Source organism: Scomber japonicus, chromosome 11, assembly GCF_027409825.1.
Source record: "Scomber japonicus isolate fScoJap1 chromosome 11, fScoJap1.pri, whole genome shotgun sequence".
NCBI classification, from domain to species: Eukaryota; Metazoa; Chordata; class Actinopteri; order Scombriformes; family Scombridae; genus Scomber; species Scomber japonicus.
Window position 1 is genome coordinate 21,718,012 of NC_070588.1, and position 17,887 is coordinate 21,735,898.

Here is a 17,887-nt window from a genome sequence, read left to right on the forward strand (position 1 = left end):
TAAATTACTAATAACGGGAGACTTTTATTTAATTTAGAAGAAATTAAACGTGTTCCTCACTGAATTAGCAGAGCTTCGGTAGTCCACTAGCCCACACAACAACAGGTTAGGGTTGGAGCTCTTTGTTCAGCAGATCAGTTAGAAATAATACAGGAAGGAATAATACAAGCAGAAACAGCTACAGTGATGATGATGTTTGATGAAGGGCTGCAGACAACCAGCAGGTAAACAATTTATTTTACTTTGCAGTGCTGTGTCATAGTGAGACACTCACAATGATCAATGGTAAAGTAACGGCTCAGTGTGACTGCCCCTCATTATTTGACACTTTGGCCACATTTAATAATGAAAATCTGACATTGTTACATTAGATACGGTACATGGCTGAAAATAAGGAAAATAATAATAGGTCCTCTTTAACAAATCAATTATCATTTCTATTATTAAGGAATTTCTTAAATGATAAAGCAATTTATACAGAGGTCAGTATTTGAAAGGATATAGAGTGTGAATGACTTTTGAAAACTCCCTTGTTTTGAAACTGAATATGCAGTATTACGGTAATGTAGTCTTGAGTCTAACTTAATCTGACAGCAAATGCTACATTCATACAAGATGAAATAATTGAGATTGCCCCTCACTGTGCCAGTTTACTTTTTCTGTTCTTTATCTTTCTTTAGCTTTCTGTCAGATTTTGGCTGCAGGATTTTGCTCCCATTCAGCCACAGGAGCATTAGTGAGGTCAGGCCCTGATGTTGGGTGATAAGGCCTGGCTCACAGTCAGCAATCCAATTCATCTCAAAGGTGCTGGATGGGGCTGAAATCAAGGTCTTTCATATCAAACTGACACAACCATGTCTTTATAGACCTGGCTTTGTGCATAGAGGCAATGTCATGCTAAAATAGAAAAGGGCCTTCACTGAAATGCTGATGCACACTGCTGTCTAAAATATCACTGTATCATCCTCAATTGCAAAGGTAACATGAAAAACAGCCCCAGAACAAAAATTCAAATTAAGCATGATGACAGGGGTGTTCATATTGGCCATAAGGTGTACATGAGAAATAAATTGGGGGTAGATACAAAAACATCCAAATCATGATTCGTGAACACCCTCTTCCCCACCTCAACATGATTTCCCAGAAGACAGTGGGAAGAACTGAAAAGGCAGAAAATAGACGACGATAAAAAAGCAGAACTGGTGACATGTTCAGTAAGTCTTAGTCATTATTCTCTGTAGAAACTAGAATGTGGGCCAGCCAAAAAGGGAAGAGGGGCTTTTTCACAAACTCTTTGAGGAGCACATGCAGCTTTGAAATTCACTGGAAAGGCCAGGGCTGTACTCAATAGGATCCCAACATCAAACAACACGTTCAAATTAGCAACCAACCTTGCTAATTAACCACCTAGCAAACTTGGAAAATCAAAAACAGCTTGTATCAGTGGTCCCTGACGGTATGACTTAATCATGTGGAAGTTTGAGTCAACAAAACAGCGTGTAATAGATAATTCATGCTACTGTAGAAACAATCCAACGTTTCAAAAATGAGTTCAGTTTTTCCAGAATGTTTTGAAAAGAAAATACAAAGCAAGAGGAGAACGTAGTGGGACACAAACAGACAAATCCTTAACTGAATGAAAAGTTAACAATATTCTTTAGAGAAAACAAAAAGTTGCCCTCCAATTTCCAGGCTGTTTACGCTATTTGTCGCCCGGGGAAGGAGCTCCGAGCCTGCCCAGTCCCCATGTTGTCCTATCTGGCCTTCCGCAACAGAGGCTGGGCATTATTCCATGACATATTGAGACTGATCTCTTTTTAAATGGGCAACAAATTGAAAATCTTGTTTCTTCCCTATGCAGCCGCTGCGGCAATGTACACACACACACACACACAATCACGTGCACCTCTATCCCAACAGCTGAGGGAGAGAGAGAGAGGAAATGGCAGAACACACACACACACACACACACACACGCACGCACACACACACACACACACACACACACACACACACACGCGCACACACACACACACACACACACACACACACACACACATTAAACCATATTCACTGGGGTAAACAGACACATTCACCTCTATGAAAACAAACAGGCCTGCTTAACATCTACATTTTGATCTAAAAAGGCCTAAAAGTTGTGAATACCAGAGGTCGGTGGTTCAAGGTATTCCGGCGGAGACAAAGTAAGGATTTCTTTGTGATGCTTTGCACCATCTTTACCTCCATCCACGTCCTCGCTGCCAAAGTGCCTCCGATAGAAAAGCATCAGCTCAATCTTGTAGCATTTGTATAGAGAGATGAGGAAGATGAGTAGCAGCAAGATTGCTCCAAGCCCTCCTGCCAGCTCCACGGTGTACATGAGCTCTGCTGAGATGGACACACACACACATGCAGACCAAAACATATCTATAAATATAGAATTGTTGAGACAATCACAGTAAAACATATATTTACTATTATGTCTGTAATGAATTGACTAAGAAGTTTTTCCTCACAAGTTCCCAGTTTAACTCAGGACACATTTGAATTTGCAGGAAGAGTGGACAATCATCAGTATTTTCAGAGCAAAGCAGCATTAATCTTCAGGGGGAAGAGACAAGAGGCTCATAATGAGTTTGGGAAAAATGATAGGGAGCAGTGCAGGGAGACACAAGGAAAAAAAAAAGGAGATGATGAGAAATCGGGTTCATTCCTTTGGAGCAGCACAAAAATGACACAGCTTTGCACTTTGGCTGACTTCCATGATGGGACCTGTGACAATTTTGGACATGGATGAAAGCCTTTTCAAAACAAGAAGCTACAGTTTACTCATCTAACCTACTCCTCTTTCCATCACACCTCTTCTTCTTCTGAATCTCTCACTTCTCAACCCCCACCCCCCCTCCCCTCCTTCTCTTCTCCCTCTCTCTCTCCATTCATTTCTCTTCTCTATTATCTCCTCTCCATCTCCCCAGAGGCCCCAGCTTGGGGAAGGATGAGTTATGTTGTGTATTAAAGCAGCATTTACCTGGCTGGCTCAGCTAGAACAGATTCACCTTATATCTCTGTCACTGTGGGCTGGAACATGGTACGGCTGCCATGGCAACTGCAATGCACTGTCTATATTATCACACATTATGTACACTGCTGAGGTAAATACCCTCACAAGTCATTGTAGTATCAGTATTAAGTCATAAAAGATCTATTTTATTACGGTTAAAGGTTCAAATGCATGTTTAAGACCACGTGTAGTTTACTTCAAATAGGTTTATTGTAAGACATAATGTCAGACTAAATAATGACTGTAATAACTGTAATGACAGTAGTCCCTTAAATATATAAGCTGGCACATTATCTTTTATTATCTTTCATAAACAACAACTCAGAAAGACATCACTTGTTGTTTTGTACTTCTAATATGTGATCTAGACCTTCTCTATAACTCTAAAGTTGTTTATGTTTAACTGACCAACACTTTTCTTTCCACCTCTCTCTTTACTCTGAGCTGAAAGGAAAGTCAGCCTGCAGAGACATCTGTAGACCTGCTGCAGGGCTTATGTGTGATACATTCGGGGAGAATGGGGAAACATGAAATAAACATCAGAATAATGTGGGTGAGAATGATGGATACAGAGAGAGAGAGAGGATGAGAGAGTGACTTGACTTGAAGTCTTTCTCAGCATCCCTCTCCTCACAAATACTGCCGAACAGAGGAGAGTTCAATTGAGCTGTCTACAGCCTACAAAGCCCGCTCAAATGGAAATAGGATATCTACAAAAGACGGTCACAGAGAAAGTGGGGAGACAGACAGATAAAGACCTAAAATGTAATTGTATGCCGAACTTACTGGCCTGTTGGGTAAAGCTGAGGCCCAATTTGCTGTTTAAACAGCCATCAAATTACCTCTCTTTGTAGGGTGACAACCAGTGCATGAAAAGAGCTTCAGACAAGTCATGCTAGAGAGCCAAAATAGCTGCACAGCTGCTGGCACACATGAAGGAGGTTGACAACAAAACCAAATGGAGCCCAAACACACATTGTTAACACAAGCATGGATGGAAGAAGAACAAAAAAACAAAGGTCAAATGGATCAGAAAGGAAGTGCAAATCATTCTGTGAGGTCTTTGGAGATATGAAGGGATGTCTACAAAGACCAGTGTTCAAAGAACTAGCCATTACCTGAAGCAAGCATTAAAACACATTTATGTTTGTTGCATGTACACTTAAAACCTGCAATAATACTTTTGGCCACTTGTGGGCATTGGAAACAAGCTGTAAAGAAAGCATTGATATATTATCAGCTTATAAAGTTGATAAGGTGAATTTTCAAACAAATGGTGGCCTATTTACACATCCAGAAAATACAGAACATTGTTAGCACTGATTTGGAGTCATGTTTCTGATCATTTGATCCATTTTAAATTCAGTGAGGCTTGTAATATTTCATTCATCATTTAGTTTAGAAATAAGATGATTCTCCAGCCTTTAAGTCACTTTTTGAGGAAACCTTTTGGGTTTGCAGTCCTCAAGGTGGCAACAGCAAACATCAAAGAACCCCTTACCTCGCCTGAAGAGCTGGATGGTAGCTTGGCGACGGCCATTACCATTTTCCACGTAACAGGAGTAATTTCCTAGGTCCTCCTCCTCCAGTGAATCAATTGTCAAGGATATGGCCACTTCCTGCTCGCCAAGATGCTCCTTGACAATCCTATAAAAAAAAAGATGATTAAACAAAAACACTAAGTAATGCTTCTCTGTAGCACCAACTTTGGAAAGAGTAAATAAGACATGGCACGTTCCCTTTGTTTGTGCAAGTACAGAACATATATAATCAGTGCGTGTGAATGTGATGACAGGCAGCACGTGTGATGCTTTAAGAGTCATGATCTGGAATGCAGCAATCACAGAACATATTGTGTTGCAATACACGAGGGTTAAGCGACAAAAATGCCCGTGAGCATGTTTCTGTATTCTGCATCTCAGCGAGGCCCTTTTACTGTAAGTACTTCATGGTATGTTAATTTCTCTCTCTGCACTCAAAACATATGAGAAATGAAAATCAATAAGGGCTCTTCCTCAGCAGGGGAGGGTGGAGGGGTGGGGTGGGGTGGGGGGGGGGATCAAACAATGGCGATGAGAAGAAAATCTTTTTATAGCGGCTGCCATGGTAACGGAGAGAGGAGAGAAAGTAATATTCTATAAAGTAAATGAGTGTCCCTGGCTGGGCTGGTTGAGCCTGATGGAGGAGAGAATGGGGAGATAATGCTCCCTCATACCTTAGACACACTACTTAGCCCACTTTTTACAGCACCCTCAGCACAAATGACACTTTGGAGGAAACAAAGTGCAAATGAGAAAGAGATTTCCTCTGTTAGTGTGAGCGAGCGAGCGAGCGAGCATGTGTGCACGGGGCGTTGTGTCATCAACTGCATGTGCTAATAAAGGCTACGCATGTGGTAGAGAAGGAGGAGTAGGATGAGAAAGGAGGGGAGTGTGTGTGTGTGTGTGTGTGTGTGTGTGTGTGTGTGTGTGTAGGGGGATGTTGACTCTCAAGCAGCACTCTTCTCTCACGCCTTCAAGCTGATAAACTGCACATAAGGACAGCTTGTTGGGGAGATTTGGCGTCAGTAATTGAAAGTGTATCATGAGCTTTGCGTAGAGAGACTGAGGCACTGCTGATGATATTTGTAGTTTCAGCCGAGTTTGTTGTGCAATGTTTGGAGGCTGGAGCGCTGGGAGAAGGAGGCACGGGAATAATTCATATCTCTCCAGGGAGTGGTGGGTTTCTTTGAAGCCTCCCGTTTTACAGTATATGAGCCAGCATAGCTTGCTGCCACACAACCTGATGGATAAGAACCATCATTGTTATACATGAGCCTCGAATGGAGATGATGAGGACTGAAAGTTAGAGTAGGTGGATAACAAGGTCAGAAAACAAGAGCAAGGTCAGACCTGGAAGACAGCTCATAACATGTGGGCTGAGGAGTGAGTTTCAATCAGACTGTGTATAACTGGAAAATGTTCCGAAATGTGTTAAAGCAAGTGTCAAATTTGTAGTACTCCATGTAAATCTTATAAATGTAAAATTCCTCTACTTTTCTTTGGGTGACTGAGTTTATCAATATAGATTTAACCGAATGAGTGAACTGTCAACGTGTTCTGAAACTCTGGCTGTTGCAGGCACATTTTCTTTTCAATTTTCTCTTACTTGCTCATTAGTGAAACCTCTGCGTTTGCTCATTTAGTGATCAATTTCCAACTAATGCATTCCTTTTATTCATTCAATTCAACGTACACCTGCAAAACACCAATTGAATAAGGTCAATAACATTATCGATCAGGTCCTTTATTATACAGAGCGAGATTTGTTTTGCTAATTTATTAATCTCTGCATGCTATGCTAATGTCCAGTCATCCGTGCAATGATAACAACAATAGCCCTGTCCCTGTTTGCACAAATGAGAATTTATGGACCTGGGTTACCATAGAAATGAGCTACCCCAAATCAATAGGCTGAGAGTTGGGTAAATAAATGCTTGCAGAAACTCCCAAGGTATGAGTGCTCTCCTCTAAACTCAAGTTTGGCTGCTGATGCATTAGTAATAAAGCTAAAAGTGTGCGACTGCCAGGCTGAAGAAGAGAGGTAACCCTTAGAAACGTGCCCGATGTATCATGTTGAAGAGAGACAGCTTGGCTGTGGGGTAAGCACAAATTTGTTCATGTTTAGTTTCTCCTATCCCTTCTCTCCATCGCTCCCCATCTTTGCCCGGTCCGTATATCTGGCTGACTTTATGTAAGTAAATCCAAGGCATTGGCTGGATGTAAAAAAGCCTAAGGTAGCGGCATCAGCAACAGAAAGTGTACGATCAAATACATTATTGATCTGCTGCATGAAATATCAGTATGAATAATTGAAAAGATAACCCCTCAGGGAATCCTTGTGTTGAAGAGTAATGGAGAGAGACAGAGAGAGAGAAAGACAGGAGAGTTGTGGCTAAAATGAAATCTGGTTCTGTTGCATATTCATATCAGTTGTACAGTACAAACAAACTCACAACCACATAGTATGTGTCTTTGTTACTTTCTCTTTCTCCACCTTTTCTCCTCCCTTCCCAGCTCCCCATGGCCAATCTGCATGCTGCTATAGGTGGGTGCAACGAGGGAGATAGTGATAGTGGCTGCGGTGTGAAAAATGGCGGTTGTTAACCATCTGACAGGGCTGTCTCCCCAAAGCTGCAGCCTCTCCAAACAGCCCTAATGGGAAACATGCACATGGGCCGGGGAATGGACTTGTTTAAATGTGTTACACCACAAGGAGGGAGAGACACGGAAATGAGCTTGTTTTAAATGTCTTAGATGCCTGGAAGGGAGGCTTGTTGGACAGATTTTACAATGTTAGGCTGGTAGGAGATGAGGCGAGCAGGCAAGGTGCATAAACTAGCTTTTTTAAATGCTTTAAACATGCAAAAAAGAAAAGATTTACATGTATGAGGATGGAAAACAGGGCACAGACTTTTTTATTCTGTAAACATATTTGTATATCTTAGTGTAGTGGGGAGTATAAACCAACAGATGTGCGTCCTGTTCTGCTGCAGACAAACAGAAAGTTAAAGAGGAGTGAAGAAGAAAAAAGAAGTGGTGTCATGGAAAGAAAATAGTTAGAGACAAACTGGTGTGTGTTATAACAACCGAAATGGATGTATGGCTACCACTGTCTACAAAAAACTGATGAATTCTTCCCCAAATGTTTCATCTAAACTCCAGAAAAAAACAAACTCAAACTCTACAGTACTTGGAGAAACAATCAACAGTTAAACTGACAAGTTTATTTATTACTGTGTGCCACACAGTAAGAAATGGATTCTTGACAGGTTGGTGTGTTCATGTATCATATGTGTGTAATTATTTAATGTCAAATTTATTTTAATAACAGTATTTTCACTTTTTGTTTTTTATGCTTTGACAAAAAAAAAAAAATTAATCATGGCAGTAATGCTCCACTAAAACTAAAACAGGTGGTGATCAGCGCAATGAGACCAGCTGCTAGCACCGATGACATGAACCTGAAGAGAATGAAGAGAAGAGAGTTCATTTCATTCAATAACTTTAAGGAACATACTATAGTTTCCATAGTGACGATGTAGCAGCATATTTCAGTATGCTACAAACATAATTTTGCAGTGGCTTGAAACATTCTTGAGACAGATATTCCATCACAACCTACATTTCTACACCTTTATTCATTCATTTTAAACACTTTTTTGTCAGAGCTGGTAGTGCAGATGCACAAAAGGGCTGTTTTGAAAACCCTCTTTTTTGATGCATTCAAGGACACTTGAACATCCCTGACTTGAGAGTCAACTGCTGAACAACAAAGTTTCCAATCCAAGAGGCAACACAACATCACAAACATTATGACGCATCAAGGATGAGTATCATGATATAAATGTGACACCTGTGAGTTATGCTGGGATTTCCACCTGCCCACAAATGAATTTCCAGGACAATAATGTCAATTAAAAAAAGCATGATGTTCATACTGTAACAAAATAAAATGAAACCAGCAGCTGCTTGGAAAGGAGGGAATAAATCTTTGGGAAATGGTTGGTTTAGTGTAATGCAATTTGGAGTTAATGGGCTAAAACATGCAAAACCGTCAGTCCTTTGATATTTTCAAGTGAATTTCTCATTATCATTATTCATTATTGCCATGCTTGATGGAATGATTTTAACTCCAGCTGTGTGTTTCTTACTTGATTTCACTCTCCTGGACTCTCTCTTCATCCAGATCCTCTATGAACTTCTCTCCCTTCATCCAGTAGATGAGTGGGCTGGCGTCGCCGCTGTATCCGAAAAACGCCCGGCAAGTCAGGTTCAAAGCACTTCCTGCAAAGACAGGAGATGACACGCTGTCATGCTTGACAGTCCTGCTGGCTCGTTAAAGGTGTGTGTTTCATGTGCGTGGCCCATAAAAGATCGCATCATTTCATACCACCGCCTTCAAAGTCAGTGACATCAACAGAAACTCTTCATGTTATTTTGTAGGAAACATGAAGATTTACAATTCTTTGTCGACTGTGTATTACACACATATGCTTGTGCACACATTCGTATATTCACACACACTGACCTTGCACACAACTCACATCAAAAGTGGTCCCATGAGTGGACGTGTACGTTGAACACTTACACGTTCACTCACCTTGAAGGATATACAGCTGTGATTAAAGCAGACAGGCTAGATCTCAGAAGAAGCTTTCCTCATGTCAATAGCACACACTTATACTGATATGACAGCTGGTGAACTGTACTGAACACACGAGGGCACTCAAGAGCTTCTTAAAACGCCCCTCGAGACTGTGTATCCATGGGAGGAAGGTGAGAGGAGGCTGACAATAATGTTATTTCATTTATAGCTGTTGCTGGATGTGAAGGAAGGCCAGGAGTCAACAAATGTAGTTTGTTGAGAGTTTATATGTGGAAGGTGTAATAATTGTCTGTGAGGAACCAAAAAGGTCTTTGTTCTGTGAAGTGATTATCTCCTGGGTTCAACAGAGAGGACAAGTAAAAGAAATGTGATACTACATGTACCAATTTTTAGAAAAAGGTTTGGTTTAGATAATACAGGTGGTGTTATTTTCCTATTTGAGAGAGATTAAAGGCTCAAAATAACTGATAAGGTAGATAACAAGAATAAACCAAATGTTGCATGTAGCACTGGTGCAACATGATTAAAGTTGGCATAAAGAGTCCCCTTTTGCCACTGATGCAAAACCTTCAGTGTCCATGAACTATGCACATACTGTAAAGATAAGGCACTGTTGTCATGTACTAGGCACATGTTTATTTTACATTCCTCTGAAGTGGCATTCTCGAAGGGCCTGGGGTGCAGCAATCACATGCTGCTGCCTCCCAGTGAACCACACAGCAACATGTAAACAACATAGAGACCAGGAAGGTTTATAATTCAGTGTAGTGTACGGTAGAGGATGCTCCTCTCAGGAGAGCTGGTGCTGTGACTGGCTCCCTCAGGCGGGGAGGGGCGGGGGCGGTTGTACGCATTCCCCCAGGATGTATGAGCGTGACTGAAAGGTAAACTGTTGTTAATGCTTGGCATGTTACAGCACCATGGACAGCTCCCCACAGCCTAGTGCAGGATATACTGTATGTACATGTAGGAGGAAACTACAGGACTTTACTATATACTACTATATACACATACTCATACACACACACATGCACATATAAATAAATAAAACTATATATGTATTTGCATGTACTCCTCTTTTGACACAGCCCAAACAAAATGTTAAAGGATTTACTGCAGGACTGTTTTACTTGACTGAATTACATTTACAGGGATTCACTACATTCTTCAGCCACTTATTCAACCCATCGCACCGCACGCCACTAACAGCTCTGCACCTTTTTCTAAAAAGCCACTGTCTGTGACCTGTAGAACACATGTTTTCAGCGAAAAACTGGTAACTTTATTTCTTAAAGACTGTTTTTGTTTGAACTAGGGGCATGCATCTCCTGTGCTCCTTCTGCGCACACCACAACACAGACAGAGCTTCAAAAGATTTCAGTAGGTCACTCTCTGCACAAGGAAAGTTTTAAGTGCAGGCCAGGAGGACGGGAGGACACCCAGCTATGAACTGATAGTAGTGTCTGTGAGTAGCAGCGGCTGACATTTTCCAAAGTTCAACAGCCACTCTCAGCTTGGTATTTGTGCATAGTCGGGCTCTACAAAGGCTACATGCTGTACCTACGAAATATAAACCTCCCGTGTGTGATTACACTCATACGCACACTCACGCAAAGGTTTCGGTGCAATACTTAAATGTACAAACAGACTTTATAATTTGTACAGCAAACAGGTAACCATACTGTGCAAATTACAGGTTGTACAACTGTGTATTACTATGTGTGATGCAGATGCAGCATTTTCCTTTACCTCTGTTTATCAGTCTCCCCTGTGCTGTTAGTTTATCCCACAGATCAGTTGCAAACCAGGAATGTCATGCTGCTAGTAGCCGCTGCCTGGGGAGGAAGCTCACCGGGAATCACAGGAAATTGTCCAAGGCCTCATGCTATCTAAATCTAATCCAAGAGCAGCACTCCCCCAAATGCTCTCAAGTCCACATTTGTTAATTCTTCAACCACCACAAACATTAGTGGGTGGTGTTACAACAGAGCTGGATATTATGTTGCAAGATGATGACCACTCATTTCACTGACAGTTGCTCATCCAGTACATACAGATACAGATTTTTGTATTCTTAGTTATTAGACACACAAATGACTTTTTACATTGGGATGTCACACATATTAAAACTATTCAAACTTCATATTATTAAATACAATTTATATTTAAAAAAACCCAATTATTTAAAAAAAAATCTTGTGTGCTATTAGAGATATCCTAGCAACAGTTTTACAGACATGTCTTTTATTGCAGTGGTCTATGGGGAAAATGCTTTCAGGGCTGCAGGAGATTTTCTTTTTTTTTCTTTTTTTTGTTGCTGTACCACATTTAGCCATGGGGATACATTGGCAGCAAGGATGACTCTGCTACATATTCATACATTATTAATACATGTTTTAATACACCCATGGTCAAAGCAAGTCCCCTTCCTTTATTTCCACAACTTTCCAGGGTACAGGTAAAACGACAGCAAAGACATTTAAAATAGCACTTATTCTCTCCTGGTTGGTGTTACACATACAGCCTGTAACTGCAGCTGCAATTTGAATTGGCAGGGTGAAGAGCAGCTGAGCGACTGTGTTTGCAAGGCTGTTGGAAAAGACTTACCAATATTAGTCAGGCGTAGAGAAAAGACCGTTTTACATACAGCTCGCATGACTCTATCATTAGCCTCTGAGCCAGCACTACAATGATGCCGAGCCGGTTAAACTTTGAGCAGATGGGAGCAGATGGTAGGAAGACTATTAACCAGGACTGGAACAATGAGGTGAATCATTTGCACACTATCATGTTACAGGGTAGGAGGAGCAGCTTTTGAAATCTCTCTGTTCTCTCCTTTTGTCAAAGTCAGAGTAGTTTCATTATTATTATAATCTGTGATATTCTTACCTAACCCTAACCCTATGACCTAAAGAAATGGTGTCTCAACTTGAACTAGTCCTCACTGAGACATTATCATATTACAATAGTTGAGGTGGTAACTTTTGTGCACATGTGCAGGCAGATCTCAGACCAGACAATCACAAAGATGTGAGCATGGTCAAATTTTGGCTTTTCCCAAACAACGTGTTGGTCCAACAAAGCAGAGATCAGAAGAAGAGTAAAAAACAGATGGCCACGTGGAAACACAACTAACCTCACAAGACATTTGTACACTTGTGTTTCACTCTGTGTAGTGAATAATCAGCTGCAGTTGTTGTGACAGCAACTTTTTTGTTACAGTGAGATTTCAATATTGTGAAAACAATACAACACACTACTAAAAAAAGAGACTAATAAGATTTCACAGGAAATCTTATTCCCAAATAACCTTCTTTCAGACATTAAGTGAAAAATCATTGTTTCAAGTTCACGAATAAATGTGCTATCAGAAGAATTGGCAAGGTTCAGTGTGAAGAATATCCCCTGCTGAGTCAAATGTGAGGTTTGTACAGCACTAGAGCATGAGTAAGTGTGCTCTTTATACGAGCATATCTTTGTGTTGTTTTTGCGTTCACGCATGCGTGGGTGTGGAACAAATCCATGTAATGGGAGTGATTGACATCCTCCCCAAGGCTGAGAGTTGGTCACAGCGCCTGGTGGAAATGAGACTTAAGATCTACTCTCTCTTTTATTTCAACCCAGATCCTCTGAGAGTCTTACAGACTTCCTACTCTGGTCCACTGAAAGCTACAGATGAATACGTGCTAGAGGACAGTATTATTTGAAAGAATAACTCTTGAACCTAATTATAACTGGGTGTGCATTGGAGTTGATAGGTCATGTTGTACAGAGCATCAAAGACCCTATTCCCTATTGTAGACCATCCTCTGTTCCCAGAGCCTCTGCAGCACAAAACTATATTCTCATCAGTAGCGTTGTGATATATCTGTACTGACAATATTTAAAAAAACTAAATACTGATATCATGCTAATAAAACACATGTGATAATATCGTGTACATAATACAGCACCTCTTAAATCATTACCGTTTCTTTCTGTTCTCACTTTGTATCCCCTTTGTATTCGGTCAGTCTGAAAAGCTGAAACTAGGACTTCCTTCCATATTTTTGGCGAGTTAACTTCATTATTTGAACAATTATGACATGATTATTTCATAAGAATTGAACAACACCATATCTCATGAGTCTTCTTCTCGAGTGCTATCAAAGCCTCATGGGGTATGTAGTTTTTGAATGCTAACGAAATAATAAATCTCTTGTTTAAAGAGCAACTTAAAGCTACCCTGTGGAGTATTACTGCAAACAAGCAAACTTATGTTTACATTTCCTGTTTCTCACAAAAACATAGTGTGCATGTTTGAAGTCTATAAACACTTTGAATGCTTTTCCATCACAACTGTCCTCCTTCTTTCATTTGTGCACCGCTATATTTCTTGACTGCCACCAACTGCTCATCAGTGAGGTAGCGTGATACTGTCAGCGAGACTGTATCATTCCACCTGAATGATACCCGCAGTACTATGCCCATCACATAACATGACATTTATTTAGCTTATGTCTAAAACAACTTATAAGAACTGCATTCAAAAATGCACTTACTGAATGTCCCTGATTGTATTCACAGCAAATAAAGATATAAACAGAAGGTGACACCATGCTGTCCAAAAAAGAATCATAATTAGAAATCACATAGAGAAATGAAGGCTAGAGGAACACATGCTAACCCTGAAGTGGGGCCTGTTATTGCGTGGCCAGATGAATGAATGAATCAGTGTGAGGAAATGACTAAGCAAGTGACTGGTGAGACTATCAATTGAATTGTGCTTTGATTCAACTCATCTGGCGGGGCATGCTTAGCTGATTTTACAGTATTTGGTTTAATTAGGCTTCACAGAGCGAGAACTTAGATACAGACAGAGGAATACTTTCTAAGCCAGGGGAGAGGAAACCAAACACTGCACCAAAAAAAAAACACTCTGCAGATGCTGTCCAAAATTCAGCACAGATGCACACAGCACACAGTGAGATTGACAGATATGCAGACAGAAGGGCAGATGAATGAACAGACAGCCAGAAAAAACAAAAAAAAGCCATGCGCATACAAACATGATTATAAACCAACAGACACACACACACGTGGATGTAAATGTCATTTCTGTCTTCTCTGTCTCGTCTCTTTCTATTATAATCCACTGAATAGGTTCCTTGTCTTTCACATGCTTGGAGCAGAGTTGATTTTGTGTGTGACAGCCACCAACATGTTTTATTCCGAGTGCTTTTTGAATAAGTCATAGCCAGAGTGTGTTTGATGTTTCATAACACACTCTGGTCTTCAGCACAACCCAATGTTCTCTTAGTGCTCTATTTCAAGGCAGGGCAAAGTCTGGCACAAGAAGCGATAACACATGACGGTATATTCCTACCCACCGAAATCACTTTGCTCACGTGTTACATCTGCAACTATAACCCCTCACTTCCACAATTCCACATTCCTGCAGGAGGCAGCTTTGGATGCAAAAAAAAAAGGGTCTACTGTTGACAATGAAAATAATGTGACAAAAACAGTATCCTCTTAACATCAAATCACATCCTCAGGGCTGCCTGTTCTCACCAGTCTTCTCTCTGTGTACTAATCCAAAGAAGAGGTTACCAAGGGAAACAGCTGAGTACGTCACCTCCTTGTTCCCCCCACCTTGTCTAGTGGCAAAAGTAGTTTCATATTCAAGAGCATTGTTAATTGCGGTATGATGTCTTACTTTGCATAAGCTTAAAATGACATCTACTTATTCTTGCTCAATAAAATTTTGATGAACCAAGTGCAAATATGTTTCAAAAGGTGACCTCAGGATTCAAGCTCAACTTCACTAAAGTCTGTCCTAAGTTCACAGTAAGTTTTGGGGCCATGATCATTTGTTTCTACACTGCTTGCGATGTTACAAGACATGACTTAATGTTAAAAATACTCTTTAGTTATTTTATCCTGTCCCTTTATGCAGACCCTCAGATCAGCCTCTGTCCGAAACAATCCGTTTTTGCTTGTGCCTCATTACGGTGCCCATGCCGATGAGCCCACTCTGTTCTGATTGGCCAGCTGTTGGAAGTTGTCCCTTAGCAAACTTCCACCAGCTTCATGTAAACAAACCGTAGTTATTGGATTTAATTTATTTTTCTCTTTCTTATTCTCTAAATGAAGTCTTCTCAAATACATCATTATCTGATTTGTGTGAGAGGACAACATGAACAAACAGTGGAAAAACCTTAGCAATGACGTCTATGGAATGGACGGCTGTTTGCTGATCAACTTTCATGGAGCATTTTCACATACGTTCACCTCAAGTTCAAGAACTATGACCATCTGCTATTATAACAGTATAAAAAGAAAAAGAAACTATAGGGTATGTGTATCTTGCTGGCTGCCAGTTGCCAGTATTTTATTCATTGTCATTAACTGCACATGTCATTTTGGTTATAGTGTGCTCACTGTGACATTCACTTGATGCTTTACCACTTTCAGGCAGTCTTGTTTTAACTTTGGCTGAGACATGGATGGAAAGTGTCACAACCCAGTTCTAAACTGAGGCAGAAAAGGGGAGTCACATGGGTATTCAATGGCACAAAAGCAATGAAAACAAATTAAATGAACAGAAAACAACATAAAGGTAGGGCTAGTCTGTAAAATCAGTCATGTAGGGAGTGGATAAGTGAGTGTGGGTTTTGTATGCAAGAAAAACAACACAGCAGGAGCATGTCAGGCAGAGGAAAATGACTGGACTGGCAGCTTCTCTGGCTTTATACATGGTGCACACCAGGCCCAGGTGTGTCCCTTCATGCTGATCAGTGTGCCTGCTAATCAGGAACCTGCCCCTGCAGACAGAAAACAGCAGTAACAAGAGCAGCAAAGCAGAGGGGTGTCACGAAAGCCAAGATGGTCCAACTTAAAAACAAGTAGACACAGCACTCTTGTTTCTAGCTTGAGTTCATAAATTGGGACTTTAAGGAGAGTTAGAAAACTAAGACCAATAGAAGGTCACACGAGTCACCCAAAACAGTAATATTATACAGCCTAGCTTTTGACAGAGACTTCAGAGTTTGGAGTTTTTTATTTTAAGCGTTAATTAAAATGGCTAAGCTGGCAGTGCTCGTGTGTGTGTGTGTGTATGAATGTGTGTGTCTGAGAGAGAGAGAGAGAGAAAAAAACATGTTTGTGAAAATTTCCTGTGGATATCGCTGCAGGAGAATCTGATACAAGTCCTGTCAGTCACGATTCTTCCCCCACAAGGTGTGAAACAAGCATGAAAAAGTGCACATGGTACTGTGTAATCCCTTTTCTGCAAACAAGATGGATAAGAGCAAAAGAGAGAGAGAGAGAGAGAGAGAGAGAGAGAGAGAGAGTGAGAGAGAGAGAGAGAGAGAGAGAGAGAGAGAGAAGCAATAAATAGAAGCATGCGGCTGTGAACTACAAAATTACGATATTTTTCAAATGGTCTTTAGATAGACACGTACTTTGTGGTATATTTGAGATTGCTTTCAGGTACTGTGTGTGTGTCAGTATTTACCTGCATGTGTGCTCAGTGTAGCAAAGGGAGGTGCATCCATCTGTTTGGTTAAAAATGGATGGATCACTGTTGAAAGTGGCAGTGAAGAAACTCCCTGGTGCATGTTGCATATGATAATACATACATTTTCTGCATGGCTCTCTGATGTAAAGTACATTCACTCCTGAAATCACTAAGCAGCACAACTTCACAATACACACAGGCTCAGGGTAAAGGCAAGGGAGAGAGAGGGAGAATTGTGTGTGTGTGTGTGTGTGTGTGTGTGTGAGTGTGTGTAAATCTGATGATTTAAATATATTTTATTTTAAATGAAGAAATGAGAAAGACAGTGAATGACAGCTGGTCAGCATCAACAAAAATCACTGGAGATTCCTTCATGTTCCAGGCCCATCTCTTAGTGAAGGAGGGGGCATCTTCAGAGAGTCGTAGCTAGGCAGGTGTGTTTTACTGTTTTCTGGTTGTATCAGGTATTGGGGTGTTGAGCTCAGAAAGTCCAAATATGTCTATCAACATTCCTTTTCTTTAGCGGCCTGCAGGTTACCATGACAACATTTACTGTGACGGGTAGGAGCAGCTCTGCAGGCTCTGCCAGGGCGGAAGCTAAAGACAGGTACTGTGCCACATTAGGGCCTCAGTGGATTTCTGCCAGCAATCAAAGTCTACTCTAATTTGGAGGAAGGCCAAATGCTGAGTGAACAAAGCCAGAAAATGTTAGCGGTGTTTTGAAAACATTACAATACCTGCAAATCAACCCTATGTATAAATGTGGCTATTTGTTCATGGTATAACAGTGAGCCGATGTGGAACAATGACGATAGGCTGAACTGATTACTTTTTACTCTGCATTGCGGAGAACTGCAGGTCGGTGTGAGGTGGGGGAATTGGAGGGATGCGAAGTACAGTGAAAGAGCGGATTGGAGGATTTGGGCAAAATAAGTAGAGGAATAAGTAAGGGCGATGAGAACATGAAAGAGTTGGGGCCCACCCCCCTACCACCTCAGCCTCTCTTCTGTTCTAATATCGTCCCCTCTCCCGAGACAAGCCCTTAATTACCATTACAAGCCTGAGAGCTTTTAACAGAGGAGAATCCTGCTTCTTTTCCTCTCTGTTGCTCCTTCTCCCCATTTGTTCTGTGGCCCCTGATGATCCGTCAGGGAAATGTAAGCCTTTAATTACCGGTA

At 41.0% G+C, this 17,887-nt stretch overlaps 1 protein-coding gene across 1 annotated transcript in view; it reads right to left on the reverse strand.

Annotated features, from left to right (window-relative positions):
* Window positions 1-17,887, reverse strand: part of il1rapl1a (interleukin 1 receptor accessory protein-like 1a) — a 135,765-nt gene that overhangs the window by 2,702 nt on the left and 115,176 nt on the right. Inside the window, exons 6-8 of the mRNA XM_053328433.1 lie at window positions 8,754-8,886; window positions 4,563-4,708; window positions 2,242-2,388 (exon numbers count right to left, since the gene is read on the reverse strand). Of these exons, the coding sequence (XP_053184408.1) occupies window positions 2,242-2,388; window positions 4,563-4,708; window positions 8,754-8,886 (426 nt within the window). The remainder of the gene's footprint in view (window positions 1-2,241; window positions 2,389-4,562; window positions 4,709-8,753; window positions 8,887-17,887) is intronic.